We start from the raw sequence: 16,902 nt of genomic DNA, 5'->3' as shown, positions 1-16,902 counted from the left end.
TAATTTTTACTATCTAACAGACAGATAGATAAATAGACAGATGTAGATATATAGATTATTTTTTCTTTTTTGTCAGTGCTGGGGCTTGAACTCAGTGCCTACACTATTCCCTGAGCTTTTTCTCAAGGCTAGTGCTCTATCACTTGAGCCATGGCTCTGCTTTTGGTTTTTTGGTAATTTACTGGGGATAAAGACACATAGAAGCCAGGCGCTGGTTGCTCATGCCTATAATGCTAGCTACTCAGGAGACTGAGATCTAAGATTGTGATTCAAAGCCAGCCCAGGCAAGAAACTCTGTGAGACTCTTATCTCCAATAAACCACTAGAAAACTGGAAGTGGTGCTGTGGCTCAAGTGGTAGAGTGCTCTACTGGATTTAACATAGTACCTGATATGGCAGAGGGGCTCTTACATACTGAACCACACTAGTGAGCCACAGTGCTAACCTGCCAACTCCACACTACTGACTTGGTTACAAGGTCACTTCAAAGTTCATAAATCTTAGTTTTAAGAAATCTCCTTTCTTTCTTTTTCTTCTTTTTGTGCTGGTACTAGGGCTTGAACTCTAGACATTGCACTCTAACTCAGCTTTTTTGCGCATGACCAGTGGTTAGAGCACTTGCCCACATACATGGAGCCCTGGGTTTGACCACCATGCCATAGCTGCCTTGTAAGGGAAGACCTGGAAGGTACACCCATGAGTACAACAATAAATGGTTCCTATTGTATACTTGACTTCCCTGTGCTTGTTGTTACTGCCCTCTGTGTGTGCATGAGTGTATATGCACACGTGCATGTCTACATGCCTGTGTGTGTGTGTGTGTGTGTGTGTGTTGTGGGAGCTGGACGGATCATCTGTATGGCTGGAAGGATTCTCGATGATGATCTACCTGAAACACTATGTTTCTCAAAGACCTAAGTATACCTCCTGCCAAATGCTTTCAGCTAGAATGTAATAAAACAGAGCACAAAAAAGGTAGACTCTAAACCAGAAGATTTAATTGATTACTGGTACACCTTTCATCCATACTGCTCATCTTCCAGAGGCATTTAGGTTTGACCTTTTTCCCCCCCCTGTGTAATTCATTTATCATGAGCCTTAATACATTAAAGTTACTCGTTTCCTACTTTGACCAGATAGCATTTTGTGTTCCTTATTGTTTTGGGGTAATTAACAAAAGAAGGAGAAATGATAATATCCTAAATCCATCACCAAGAATGTTCCTATATTTTATTTCAAAAGGAATTCCCTCACTGAAACGTAACAATCTCCAGAGCAAAGACAGTCTCCAGTTGCTCCTTCAGTGGCTGACCATGGTAAGGGTTTCATAAAGGCTGTCTAACTTACATAAAATATGCTAGCTACCTGTACATTTTATAAAACTCACAATTTCTTTCAATCATTTTGTAGCCATATACCAAGCACCTGAATCCCAAAAAGCTGCCCTATAAATCTATAAATCTATGCTGTTGATTAAAATAAGGAGTAAGTATTTACACATCAATGTATGCTCAATTTTAGTAAGTAACTCACTTTCTCTATAAATATATTTGCAAAGCCAGGTGCCAGAGGCTCATGCTTGTAATCCTAGCTACTCAGGAGGCTGAGATCTAAGAATCACAGTTCAAAGCCAGCCTGGGTAGGAACATCCGTGAGACTCTTATCTCCAATAAACCACCAGAAAACTGCAAGTGGAGCTGTGGCTCAAGTGGTAGAATGCTAGCCTTGAGCTGAAGAGCTGAGGGATAGTGCTCAGGCCCAGAGTTCAAGCCCCACAACAACAATATATAAATATATGTATTTGCAATAAGAAGAAATGTTACTTTATTAATTTGTTTAATGAATATACTATATTATTTTAGCTACATGTTATATAAAACATTTTTCCAATGGCTATCTTCTAAAATATGCTAATTTATCTTTAAATGTCTATACTTACCAACTCTGGAATGTCTTTTACTTTCAGAGGAACTTGGATTAAACCCAAATGAGTCCTGAAACCAAGAGAATCACCATTTTCATAATTTGGGTTGCGAAGATTAATTAAAACCTTTAAAACAAACCCAACAGAATTGGTTAGTTTCTTCGTAGTATGTTTATACTTGTCAAATAGTGATATTCTTGGTAAAGCACCACAAGATTAAAAGCTATTTGGAGTCATGCATGTATTTCAATTATATACTACAATAGTGTAAAATTGTACTGAAATATCAAAAACCATGGATATGCTTTTAACTAATATGGTTTTAATAGTGTAATTAATTATCTACCACATGAAACTCTCTATAAAGTTAAGAATTTAATTAGACAAGGTGTTTTTTTTGTTTCCTTATGTATGTATTTATTTATTTATTTTTATTGTGAGAATACCGTACAGAGGGGTTACAATTACATGGGCAAGATAAGAAGCACATTTCTTATCAAGCATTGTTGCCTCCTTGTTGTTTCCCCTTCCCATCCTTTCCCATACTCCTCCCCTCCCCCTACTCGATCCTCTCCCAACCCCCACCGAAGTTGTTAAGTTCGTTTTTCGACATAACGACTTGTACATCTCATTGTTGCAATAGGTCCACCTGTATCCCTAGTTAAATGATTTGATTTTTCCCCTTCCCCTCCACAAATTATATCATCAACAAATACAGTGAAAGTATGGGTTATACTGTGGGGAGGGACATACAAAGCAAAATAGAAATCATCTTATAAATATGATAGAAACAATTGCATGAAAGGAAAAAGAAAACAAAAAAACATTTGAATACTTATCTTGGGGTTCATTCTCCTAACATCAACTTATCTGACCTTTTCTGCTTGACCAGACATATACTAGTTTAGACAAGGTTTTTTTGATGGTTGAAAGAAAATCTGCTTTATTATAATACTGTACCAAGGATAATGTCATAAAAAATAATCACTGACTGTTGTATACTGTGGTCGGATACAAATTAGTGCAACCACAGTAGAAATCAGCATGAAATGGTATCATATGATCCTGCTGTACTAGTTCTCAGGCATATATTCAAAGGAATGTAAATTAAAGGAATGTAAAAAGAAAATACCGGCACACCCACGTTTGTGACATTTATTTATAATAGACAAGATACAGAACGAATTTGGTGCCCAACAAGTGATGACTGAATAAAGTGTAGCACACATATATAATGGAATATTGTTCATCAACATAGAAGAATGAAATCGTTATTTTCAGAAAAATGGATGTAACTGAGTATTACATTAAGTAAAATAAGCCAAGCTGAGACAGACAAATATGGCATGGTTTCATTCAATGTGGGATCTATACCCTTCCCCCCAAAATAATATATGTCATAATATACAAAAGGGGAACTGTTTAAGAGGGGGTTATCAGTGGGAGGAGACAGAAAGGAAAAGGTGGCAGAAGCTGAGCATTATATAAGTATGGTATAAAAATGCCACAATGAAACTAATCATTGAAAGGAAATGCTTAATTGTAATACTTTCCAGGAAAAATTTTAGAACCAATACTTATCACTTTCAAAAACAAAAATTTGGTAAGTTTCAAGAAAGATGAAGGAATAACATTGTGAGATACCTATTTCCTCTAAACAAAACTCACAAGAAATGAGAGCGAAAGAGATGGAGAGACCGAAAGAGTGAAATGTCAGAAGCAGAACTAATAAAAAAACACGTATTTTTTCGGCAGATAAAAATCATCTTAATATTTATGTACCTTTCAATGTAGAACTGTTCTATAAGTTTGGATATGGGAGATGATTCAGGATTGAATATTTGCAAAGACAGGAAGAAAAATATGAGTGAAGTTTTGGCTTCTTAGACCAATGTCTCTCATGTATGTCGATATTTTATAACTCCAGAACAAAGCACATTCTACATTACTGAGAAAGGACCATGGGAACTCTGCTGGAAATGTGGATCTCTTTGCATATACTCTTGCTGAAAGCTTACATGGTAACCCTGAAATCTTCTGAGTGTTGTCAATGGTCTACCTATACAATTGTTGCATCAATGAACAAAACAGAATGAAAAGCTTGCCTCATTGTATCTCTTCCATTGTAATGGCAGACCGCAGGCAATAAAAAAAGATTTAGAAACAGTATGCAATATGGTGAGAAATGCTATGGGGAAAATGCTGGAAAGGAATAGGCGTTCCAAGCAAAAGGGCCTCAAGGGTGACATTTGAGAAAGACATGGGGAATGAGGGAAAGAACAGACAAGTATTTGGGGAAATAACACTGCAAGAAGAGAAAATAAAAGTAAATAGCTCCATCTGATGGAAGAAAACCAGAGGAAGCAAGTCAGGAGAAAAAGCAATCGGAAGTACAATTCAGAGAGTTAACAGAGAATCTGATCAAAAAGGGCATTTGGGGTCACTGTCTTCACTTTGGACAGGAAACCACTAGACAGCAGAACTGCATTGTTCTGAATTGCATTTAAATGATTCCCTGTGCTAAGAACAGATTCTAGGTGGAGAAGAGTAGAGGGTGGAGAAGAAAGACTAGGTGGGAGGCTTCTACATAGTCCAAACAAGAGTTGAGGGTGGCTGGCTACAGCAGTAATGATGATGTTATGAAATGAATAGATTCTGAGCTGGATGCTGGTGTCTCACACCTGTAATCCTAGTTTCTCAGGAAGCTAAGCCCTGGAAGACCTTGGATTAAAGCTAGTCCCTGAGACTTAAATATCCAATTAACCAGATAAAGGCTGAACTGGAGACAGATCAAGTGGTAGAGAGCTTGCCAATGAGCAAGCAGGCTGAGCAAGAACACAAGGCCCTGAGTTTAATCCCAGTACTAGCACTAAATAAATACAACAAATGAAGTGCATAGATTCTGGCTACCATTTTGAAAGTAAAACTGATGGAATTACATGTTATAGGTAAGGTTCAAGAGAAAGAGTAAAATCAAAGATGGGTTAACTGAATAATGAGCTCCGACTGGGTTTTGAAGAGTTGCAGTTGAGTGTTTGCTCTGCCCCTCAACTACACTGGTCAAATTCACTAGAGGACTCATTGTATTCTCTAACTTTATCACTACATTCTCTATGTTCAGAGAAATCACCTCTGTCCTACTCCCCAATGTACAGTAGGAGACTATCATTGTTTTCTTTTCCTCATAGTCCCCATATCTAATCAGTTTCAAATTCTACTAAATTCTCCTTCAAATTGTCAAACTCTTTCCGTTTCCCATGCAGTGTTCTTAGTTCAGGCCCTCATCACGTCCTGCCTAGAGGCCTAGGGCAAGGGAAGGAATAAAAAGGGAGAAAACCTGCTGCACATCCATAGGCTATGTGACTCACAGTCACTATTTCATCAAAATCTTCCAAACTGACTTCTAAATATTCTTGTTTTTCCAATATCAATTTCTAAACACAGATTAGATCACGCCATTCTCTGGCTCAATAATTCTCAGCTTTATTCATGGAGATCCCTCTACCTGGAGATATTCTTACATGATGTCTCACACTATTCCTTCATTAATATATGTATATTTATCCAGTAGAACTTACCTCAAGAAAATCCTTGGGTGCATAAACAGGTCGAAAAAGGCTTAAATCTAGAATAAGGATAGAGTTAGAAAAAAATTCAGTTAATGTATGAAATGAAGTAATCCATAAAAAACTTTACATTTCTGTTGAGGTAGATTATTTCAACCATTGTCTGAGTACTTTTTGTCATACATTGCATTAAGTATTGGACACATAAAAGTGAAGACAAGAGACAATCCCTCACCTTGACAGCCTAGAAAATAATTAAGAATTTCCTCTTCATAAATTATAATATATTATTTGTAATAGAGTTGACAAAACAATGTCAATATAATGTAAGGGTTCTCTGTAAGATTTCAAAATACTTAAGAGTATAAACAATGTATTAGTGAATTTCTATAGTTGTATTAAACTTTTCATTTTTTAATCCTAATTGCACACTGCTTCATCTATTAAGACACTTCTTACCCATGTTTCTTGCAGTGGTACAAGAGGGGAGAAGGGATACCTGCATTTATACAATTTAATACAATTATAGGCATCTATTATTTTTGTAAATAAAGTATGCTTGTTTCTCAATATATTTTTATAAAATTGATTGTATTTTACCAGCACAACCATGTTCACTGCAGCATTATTTACCATAGCTAAGATCTGGAATCTATCCAGATGCCCCTCAGTGGATTAGATCAAGAAAATGTGTATATATGCACAATGGAATTCTATGCTTCCACCATCAAGAATGGCATTGCCCCATTTGTAAGGAGATGGAAAGACTTATAAAAAATTATATTAAGTGAAGTAAGCTAGATCTCATTTATTTCCTCATTGAAACCTCATGGTTTCCTTCATTTGTAATAACTACAATATGTTTAGGATATTCTTAGGAGAGGACCACAATAGTTCAATGGTTATGTGCATATGACCATATAAAAAGATGCTTATCAAAATGAACTCAAATGAGATTTTTTTTTATTGTACTGTTTGCAGTTATTTCTTTCTTCTTTCCCTTTGGTTTATTCCCTGCAGTCACTGTTTTTTATTTCTATACCTTTTGTCTTTTATATAAAGTTATCTGATTTGGGGAAGAGAAGGGGAAATCAAGAAACAGTGGGACAAAGGGTGAACCAATTCACAATGATACTCTCTAAATACTACATTGGAAATGAACTTTACATCTGGGGTGGGAGGGAAGTTGGGAGGGGGAAAAGTGGGAGAAAATGAGGGAGGGGTAATATTGTTCAAAAAGAAATGGACTCATTACTTGACTTATGTGACTATAGCCTCTGTACATCACCTTCTCAATAAAATTTAAATTAAAAAATTGACTGGATTTTAAATTTTAAACTAACAAAATAAATTCTTTAAACATTCTAAAGCCTATCATTAATATGTCAATGTCATTTACCTTACTTCCAAAATTTGCATTCCTTCCAATAAATTATTTATCATTATTTTGGATCCCTGTTTAAGAACACAATTTTTTTTCCCACTGCTATGTTTTGAATGAAGTTAATATACCTGGTTCATCGGTTCCCATTTCATTCCATTTATTAAGAAGTTCTTTCTGTTCTAAAGCTGGTCTCTTAAAAAAAAAAAAAAAGGTAATTTTTAATTGTTTTCATTATTGAAGCTTAGCAGTGCAGATTAAAAGTAAAAATTAGTAACTTACTTAAAAGTTTAAATAAACTACCATAAGAAAAAATAATTTCACTTGGCATGGCTAATGTTTTCAGAATTGCACTTAATTATTTAACTGTAACACTATATCTAATGTTAGATAGGATATGAGTCCAATCAAAATACCTGTACTAGCCAGTACATTTCAAAAGAAAAAATGGCTCCTTAGTTACATCCTACATCTTGTACTCATCCAGCAACCTCAGCAATGACGGCAACTACATGTTTAGGTTTCCATGTAGCTTTATTCCTTTCTTTACATCATCCTTGTGAACCTTCAGGGACTTGGGTATCTTTTTTTTTTTTTTTTGGTCCAGTCGTGGGGCCTGAACTCTGGGCCTGGGCGCTGTCCCTCAGCTCTTCAGCTCAAGGCTAGCACTCTACCACTTGAGCTACAGTGCCACTTCCGGGTTTTTTCATTTTGCTTATGTGGTACTGAGGAATCGAACCCAGGGCCTCAGGCATGCAAGGCAAGTGCTCTACCACTGAGCCAACTTCCCAGCCCCGGACTTGGGTATCTTAAAGAGTACATCCACTATGTCTTCAACAGCAAGAGCCACCCAAAGGTAGGAAGCAGAGGGAACCTTGTTCTTCCCTACTGTGCATGACAATCTGAATCTATACCATTCTTCCAGTGACTGTTCCTTCTTCTCATCCCTCCTCCATTTCAGATGATGCACACCTGTTGACTACAAGGTCCGAATGGACTTCCAGTTCTACAGAGATGATAATTCTTCTTCTTATTTCTCACATTAAAACCGAAAGATGGTATGCTACAAGATCATTATGTGACTGAACTCCATCTCCAGTTCAAGAAATAGGGTGACTGTGCTACATTAGCCAAAATTTAAGGAGGCCAAAGGTAATTAAAATCTCAAAAGTGGGTTCATAATCTTTACAAGCAATTGTCTACATAATCTATACTCTAGATTCTATATTTTTTTTTTTAGATTCTATATTTCTATTTGACAAAATGTTTAATACAGATATCATTAAGGCATACATAGCAAAAATCTATATAATGGGCATTTATAAATTTTTTAATTCAAAATAAGCTGACAAACTAGTTATATATATATAGTATATAACTTCATGACATTTTTCAGTAGTTAATGAACAGAAAACTAAGCATAAAATGTTAAAAGTACCTTTCGTGCCAATGGGATACTCAATTCTGTGCACATACTATTTAAACTCTTCAAAATTCTTTTTTCCCAACTTCCCTGAAACAAATGCAGAAATTGATTATTGCTTTTTATTAAAATAATAAAAAATATTGAATAAAAATACTGAAGTTATTATGAGTTACATAGGTTGCTGGGATTGGTTATTCTCATCCATTAATTCACTCAACAAATACTGATTGGCCCAATAGTGTGCGAGAGGCTACCCTTAGGGTTGAGAAGGAAGCAGCACTGCAGTGAATGGCCCACCTGGCCCCAGCATAACACAAGTGGGAATGGCGGAACCTTTGAGGTAGGGCCCAGTGAGAGGTTCCTAGGTCTTTGGGAGCATAAACATGAAGGAGAATATGGACCCCTTGCCTCTTCCTCTTTCTGTTTTGTGTCCTGGTCCTAAGGTAAGCAGTTTCACTGTCATATTCGCCCTGCCTTTGTCATATGGTATCCCTACCAGAGGCCTAAAAGCATTAGGTCTACCCAACACAGGCTGAAACCTAGAAAACTGTGAACAAAAAAAAAAAATGAGGACAGAAGAAAAAATGATAAACATTATGAGGAAGGAATAGCACATAATAAAAAGGTAAATTAAAGAAATTTGTAAATACTCAATACTTACCAATCCCCTTAATAATCTACTAAAACACTGTAACTTTCCAAACATGAAACTGCACTCCTAAATGGCAGCATCCATACTTGGAAAAAGGCTTTTCCTTCATATCACAATGCACACCTAAAACATTAATGATGTTTCATAATACTGTTTAATATTTAGTCCATAAAAATTTCCAGTTATCCTTTAAATGTGTTTTGTAGTTTTTAAATATCTAGTATCTATTCTAAATTCATGCATTATATTTGTTATTATGTTCCTTTCAAGTTAATTTAATTTTCATTTTGATAAAATTGACTTTTCTGAAGAGTCTAGGCCACTTATTTTTTTAGAATGTGTCACCATCAATTTCACATAATTGATTTCTGTCTCTATCTCCTTTATTCTTTATAGCTAGAAGCTGTATATTAATTTTAGGAGTCCTACATATTATCCAGACATGACATATTGCATTATATTATTCTTACTGATGCTAACCTATAAAGCCATAATGTATACAGGCCACTTATAGTCATTTCATTTGTTTCAAAACCAAAATAAAGTCCTAAATTTCAGATATAATAAGAAAAGACAAAAACTATAGATTGTATGTATGTATATATATTACTCATAAAAGAGTCAAAAAAAATGAAATAACTAATTTTCTTACATTGTTAGAAAAATTAAAGATGGAATATATGTAAACTGCTTTGAACAGTGACATACAATAGCAAAAATAATTAGTCTATAGCTTTAAACATAGCTACCATTATTCATAGCTTTCCAATATACATTTAAATAAATAAATATATCTCTTTATGTGGAATACTCTCTATATACTCTGCTCCACTTTCTACTCACTTCTCAGGTTACAGCTTCAATATCATTTCCCCTATGAAGTTTCCCTTATTCCATCTCCTACTCCAGACAGCATTGAGTACCTTTGCTTATAGTCTCTACTAACACCTATCCTTCATTGACCAAGGAACATAACACAATTTGTCTAGCACAAAAGAAATAATCAGTAATTGAACATATTTCTACTCTAAATAATGTGAAGGCATTTTTAAAAATTAACACAATGACCCCAAGCAATGAATGAACAAAAATTTCATCTATGCAAGCTCGTTATCCTACCAACTCAAGAGACTGAGATCCAAAGGATATAGTTTAAAACTCCATTGAATAGTCCCTAAACTAACTCCATTTACTTGTTTATTTTCAATACTCTCCTTTTGCTATGCTTTTTATAAGTTTTACAACTTATTAGGTGCCTTTATTTGTGTACCTTCTTAATAATCAAACTTTAATTATAAGAAGACAACCTACATTCCACTCTCATATCCTTATCCACACTGTATTCTGAGAAATCTTATTCACTCTTAGGCCTATATACTGTTTACATGAGGCTGCAATAACACTATTCTAATTCAGTATTAACCCTACTACTCAATTATGACTGGCATCCAAAACAGAATGAGGGCTTTTAGAATAACATCCTAAAATGTTATTCTAGCCTTGAGCTTTTCTGCTCAAGGCTAGTTCTCTACCACAGTCCACTTGTGGTTTTTTTGTTGCTTACTTGGCGATAAAAATCTCATTGAGGGCTGGGAAGGTGGCTCAGTGGTAGAGCGCTTGCCTTGCATGCCTGAGGCCCTGGGTTCGATTCCTCAGCACCACATAAGCAGGGGGAAAAAAAAGCCGGAAGTGGCAATGTGGCTCACAAGTGATAGAGCGCTAGTCTTGAGCTGAAGAGCTGAGGGACAGCACCCAGGCTAGAGTTCAGGCCCCATGACCGGACCCAAAATCTCACTGGCTTTCCTGTCTGGTCTGGGTTTGAACCTCAGTCCTCAGATCTCAGTCTCCTGAGTAGGTGGGATTATAGGTGTGAGCCACAGTGCCCATATGAGAAAACTTTTTAAATGAAGCGCTATGAAGACTTAGAAAGACCATGAAGAACTAAAGAAATGATGGATAAATCTTTTTTTCTTTGCTGTTCAACTGAAGAAGGAACTAAGATATAACCCAGAACAAAAGAAGAAAGGAAAAGGATGTTAACTTCATAAAAGCTAGGCCAATCTGCTACACAGTGAGACCCTGACTCTCTCCTGCCCCCTGCCAAAAGAAAAGTTATTTAAGTAAAAATAGCCTTTTACATTTAAAATGTTTAAATACGAAGACATTTACCTTTTACTCAAATCCATAGCCTCTCTAAATAAAATTACTATTGCTTCAAATCACTGTCTCTGTGAATTTGAATCTACAATATTGACTCAGAGATTTCAGAAGTATTATGAATAAGGTAGTTTCTAAGCCAAGAAAAGCAAAAGTTTTATGAAAGAATAACAATTGCACTAAAAATCTTTTAAACAAATATTGTAGCCTTGCTACTTTTTTCTTTCCTGTTTTCTTCCCTACTTCCTTTTTTTCTTCCTCCCTCCCTTTTTCTTTCTTCCTTTCCTTTCTTTGTTCTTCCTTTTTCTTTTTTCTCCCTCCTTCCTTATCTTCCTCCCTTCCTCCCTTTCTTTGTGTGGCCAGGACCTCATGCTTGTTTTTATCTTGTTTTTGAGGTGGGATTTCATACTAACTCGACCTCAAACCTTGTTCTTTTTACCTTCACTTCTTGAGAAGCTGGGATTACAGGTGTGTACCACTCCAGGCTCTTGCTACTCTTTATAGCAGAAATGTAAGCAACAAAAATGAATGTCATTATATCTATAAACCATATAATAAACATAGAGCTTATAAAAAATGAAACTGTATAATTAAAAACTCTGTTCTTTTTGCTTTGAGACAGGATCTCATAGGTGAATTTGGTGTGGCACTTACAACATTACCCAGATTCAGCTTTTTATTAATTTTGCTATGATTTTGGAAATAACACTTTTCTTCCATGTAAGTTAGATAAAGCAATATAAAAAATATGTCAGGATGGTGCATATAATCAGCACATGAAGCCAAGAGGATTTTGTATTCAAGCCCAGCCCGGGCTACACAATGAGACACTAACTCAAAAACAAACAAACAAACAAAAAAAAAAAACAAGGATCAGTATGGTGGCACATTGCTATTATACTCTCAGCTACTCAGGAGATAGAGATAAGCGGATCGGACATCAGAGTACATTGGTCTCTTCAAATTTGAAAGGTGCAGCAAAGTAGTTCCCAATGTATCTTATATGGATTGAACAGTTTACTGTAGAACCACTTCTCTGAGACTGTTTTAAATACTTCTCTGAGACTGCCAAAATAAAATGTGAGCAACAAAATGGAGTACTAGATTCAAACTCCAAGTATAACATAAATAACCAGGAGTCTGGGCTGGAGATAGTAGTAGTCTGTGTACCTAGCATGTATGACACTAGAATAAATTCCCCCCCTTGCAGGGAGAGAAGGGAGGAGGGGAAAGAGAGAATGCACAGAGAAAGAAAGATAATGGACTTGTAAGTCTATATTGATATAAATAAGTCACTGAACAAATAACTGGGGAAAAAGAGAACTCTTCCATATAGAAAATTCTCTCAAGGAAGGAGCATCATCTTTCTCTTCAAAACCACAATCCCAGTGTAGTCATGAGAAAAACATCAGAAAAATTCTAAACAAGAAGTATTTCTATAAAATACCTGACCAGTACTTCCCAAAACTGTTAAGCCCATCAAAAATAATAAGAGTCTAAGAAACTGTTATAGGTAAGAGGAGCCTAAAGAGACATGACAACCAAATGTCATGTGACCATTGATGGAATCATGGGACAGAAAAGAATATAGGTTAAAGCTAAGAAAATCACAATAAAGTACAAACAAGTTAATAATGTATGAATTAATATCAGCTCACTAATTGCAAGAACTATATCATAATAATTTACTTTTCAAAAGCCTTCTAAAACATCAACCTATTAAGAATAATAAAAATCTATTGATTCATCCACAGAAAAGCAGATGCTCAGATTTCTAAGCCATTTGTCCCCAGGCCCCTTTTATTATGGTGTACCTCTTGGTACGTCTCAACAAAAAAGCCCCATAATTTCTTCATTCATGAAAATTACATTCCTACCAACCTTGCCAAAAGCTACAAAGAGCTGAAGACATAATCAAGGACTAAGGGAATTTAAAATTAACTCATAAAACTGCCATAGAAAACAAAAGGAGTCAATTTTTTCCAGGGTACAGTTCTAAAGTATTTCCTGCCCAGGGCTCACTTAATTAAAAAAAAGAGAGAGGGAGAGAAAAACACAACTATGTTTGTACAACTTTTTTCATTTTTTTAATAAGGAGCAAAGAGAAAACCGTATCTCCAATCTTTCCCAGTCCTCATGCAAAGCTTCCTGGCCATCTCTTTTTTTTTTTCTTTTGTCGGTTGTGGAGCCTGAACTCTGGGCCTGGGTGCTATCTCTCAGCTCTTCAGCTCAAGGCTAGTGCTCTACCATTTGAACCACAGCACCACTTCCAGCTTTTTCTGCTTGTGTGATGTTGGGGAATTGAACCCAGGGCCTCAAACATGCTAGGCAAGCACTCTACCACTGAGCCAGCCACCTTCCCAGCCAATTGGCCATCTCCTTCTGTCAACACTTTCTACCCAAGTCTCAATCACTTGTGTCAAGTCTCATTTCAATAACTCAGCCAAGTGGTTACCTAAAGGCGGGATCCGTATCTGTTTTTTCTTTCTTTACTCTTTCTTTCTCTCTCTCTCTCCCTCTCTCTCGCGCTCTCTTTGTTGCTTTCTTTTATGTCGGTTGTGGGGTTTGAACTCTGGGCCTGGGCACTGTCCCTCAGCTCTTCAGCTCAAGGCGAGCACTCTACCACTTGAGCCACAGTGCTACTTCTAATTTTCTGGTGGTTTATTGGAGATAAGAGTCTCATGGACTTTCCTGCCCAGGCAGGCTTTGAACCGTGATCCTCAGATCTCAGCCTCCTGAAGTAGATAGGATTACAGCCGTAAGCCACTGGCACTCAGCTCTAATTTCTTTCTGACCTCCATAGCATTAGTGTCTTCTACTCAGAAGGCATTCAGTAAGTAATAAATATTAATATTTTAGTAGAAAAGATGGCAAACTGTTTTACTAGTAGCTTAACATTATCTAAGCTCCAACTACATAAAGATCTGTGTATTAGACATGACAAGTATACAAAAAATGTTTTTAAACTGTTAATTCTTTGAAGAGGAATACAACAAAAGTCAGAAAGATTTATTATATTATTAATATATTAATATGATATACTATATTATGTATTCTAAGATATATGTTAATATATTAATAATATACTATATATTATATACTGTATTATATATTCTAAGATATATATTGCTATAATAGAGGCAATTTATGATATAGACTATAAGATGCTAAGGAGCTAGAAGAGTTCAAAGGATAAATCTCTTTCAGCAGGGGTCTCAAGAGCATCATCAAAGAAGAAATACCATCTGAGCTGATCCTCACATAGCAGATGGAACTTTCATAAAGCAAGCAGTAAGGCAGAATTCATTTGGATACTACATAATGCATTTTACAAGACAGTAGAGATTTATAATGTGGAAAGAGAAGCTAGAAACAGATAATAAAAATTCTTAAATGTTGGATTTTGGAGCAAGAATTTCATTTGTTGGTGGGGGGGAGAAGCGGGGAGGATTGGGTGGGGGGGGTGGGGGGGAGGCTGGGAAGGGATGTGAAAGGTAAACAAAGGAGGAGGTTGCAATGTTTGATAAGAAATGTACGCATTAACCTGCCCATGTAATTGTAACCCCTCAGTACAGTGTGTTCACAAAAAATAAAAATAAAAAAAAAATTTCATTTGTTAGACAACTGGAAGTCACTAAGGTTTATTAAAAGGCAGTGGATATATTATAAAGCTTTATCTGCTTCTAATTAAAATTAATAGTACTGAAAGTATATATATATATATACTTTCATATATATACTTTCATATATACTTTCATATGATGGGAAAGACAGACTGAAAGCTAACTGTAAGAATAAGGCAAGAAAGTAAATTAAAGCACAATGTCTGAAAAAAGTAAGTACATAAAAATCTTCATTATCAGGCTGGAAAGGTGGCTCAGTGGTAGAGTGCCTGTCTTGCATGCATGAGGCCCTGAGTTTGATTTCTCAGCACCACATAAACAGAAAAATCTGGAAGTGGTGCTGTGGCTCAAGTGGTAGAGCACTAGCCTTAAGCTGAGCGCACAGGCCCAGAATTCAGGCCCCATGACAAAAAAGAAAAGAAAAGAAAGAAAGAGAGAAAGAGAGAGAAAGGAAAGGAAAGGAAAGGAAAGGAAAGGAGAGGGGAGGGGAGGGAGGGAGGGAGGGAGGGAGGGAGGGAAGGAGGGAGGGAGGGAGGAAGAGAAAGCCTTCATTAATAACATCATCAACATCAACACAGTAATAGCCTTGGTAATGAAAAGAGAAGACTATAGGAATACAGTACAGACAAAAGTTATTTATAGACCTCAGTAACTATGTATATGTGAAAACTGAGATGAAAGATGTCTCAGATCTAAATTGCTGTAATAGCGATCAGGATACTTAAGAGAAACAAGGAGTCAGGAAGAAATGCTCACTTTAAGAACACAATCAGCCAGTGTTAAACATCTTGTGTCTGAGCTCACAGAAGACAGCCAGTCACAGAGTGCAAGGGCAAAAAGAGATATGGCTCCAAAGAGGGGAGCTGTGGAAACTTGGGTAAAACAATCAACACATTTAAAAAATATATTTTATTATCTTAGTAGTTAGACAAAGGAGTTGCTATTCAACAAAGCAGTTTATAAATACAATGCATCTTGATCAATGTCTCCCAGGATATTTGCAATAAAGTGGCTAATGTTGAGGGGCTGGGAAGGTGGCTCAGTGGTAGAGCGCTTGCCTTGCATGCTCGAGGCCCTGGGTTCGATTCCTCAGCACCACATAAGTAAAAAGAAAAAAGCCGGAAGTGGCGCTGTGGCTCAAGTGGTAGAGCGCTAGCCTTGAGTTGAAGAGCTGAGGGACAGTGCCCAGGCCCAGAGTTCAGGACCCACGACCGAACCCAAAAAAGATAAAAAATAAAAAAATAAATAAAGTGGCTAATGTTGAAAATGTGTGAGATGGGTAGAATTCAGAGCTTCTCAAACACAGAATAACTTAAAAACAATCTAAATAGAAGGCAGATATTACATAATGAGTGCAAAAGTGTAGTGACAGCAAAAAAACTATTACAAGTAAATAAACGAATTTAGACTAATAGAATTATGTGATTTTCCCCTCCAAAAAACAAAAACAAAAAACGTGGCCCACAGCTTGGAAGAAGATTACAAGATAAAAGCAGGTTGAGGGTGGGGACTAGAAAGGCACACAAGAGAGAAGTCAAGGGAGGAAGAGATTACAAAGTGCAATGAATAGCAAAGATCCAGACTAAACAGCTCTCAGGTGATGAGGAGACGGCTGCCCAAGAGAACAGGGAAGGGTATAACTGGATGTCTCATGGAGAACAAATGCAGGACGACAGACATGAATGGGCAGTAAAGTATTATGGTTGGAATACAAAAATTGGATGTTCCAAAGAGAACAAAAGCAGGAAAACACGCAAACACTAACTGGCAGAAGAGCACTGCAGTTAGAATATGAAATCTACCCTCTCCCCCTGCCATAGGTGCATGTACTAAGGACACGACTGAAAACTGATGGGCTTCTGGGAAGCTACTGGATACTGAGGGCTGTGCCCTAATCACGGCATTAACCCATTGATGAATTTATGACTAGATGGCATACTGAGAGGTGGTGCTTCTCCTTTTCCTTGCTTCCTGCCCACCAGGAGATAAGCAGCTCTGATCCTCCACACCTTCTATGTGCCACCACTGCCCAGAGCAGTGAAGCTATTGACCATGGACTTAAACCTCCGACACTGCAAACTAAAACAAAACTTCCTCCTCTAAGTTGTTCTTTCAGAAATTTGTCACAGCAAGGAAAGTTCTGGCTGAGACAGGAGTAATGAGTATGACTGTG

The 16,902-nt window shown here is 36.6% G+C and overlaps 1 protein-coding gene across 2 annotated transcripts in view; it reads right to left on the bottom strand.

The window, feature by feature from the left end:
• Tbc1d19 (TBC1 domain family member 19) overlaps positions 1–16,902 on the bottom strand; it is a 95,710-nt gene that overhangs the window by 54,226 nt on the left and 24,582 nt on the right. Inside the window, exons 5-8 of one of the 2 annotated variants that reach the window (XM_042674783.1) lie at positions 8,310–8,384; positions 7,003–7,066; positions 5,503–5,549; positions 1,940–2,050 (exon numbers count right to left, since the gene is read on the bottom strand). In XM_042674783.1, the coding sequence (XP_042530717.1) occupies positions 1,940–2,050; positions 5,503–5,549; positions 7,003–7,066; positions 8,310–8,384 (297 nt within the window). The remainder of the gene's footprint in view (positions 1–1,939; positions 2,051–5,502; positions 5,550–7,002; positions 7,067–8,309; positions 8,385–16,902) is intronic. The other variant, XM_042674784.1, reaches the window with a different exon arrangement.

Source organism: Dipodomys spectabilis, unplaced genomic scaffold (genome assembly GCF_019054845.1).
Source record: "Dipodomys spectabilis isolate Male_0828 unplaced genomic scaffold, ASM1905484v1 ptg000021l, whole genome shotgun sequence".
Lineage (NCBI taxonomy): Eukaryota > Metazoa > Chordata > Mammalia > Rodentia > Heteromyidae > Dipodomys > Dipodomys spectabilis.
Note: the sequence above shows the minus strand (reverse complement) of the source record. Positions and strands in the feature narration are given on the sequence as shown.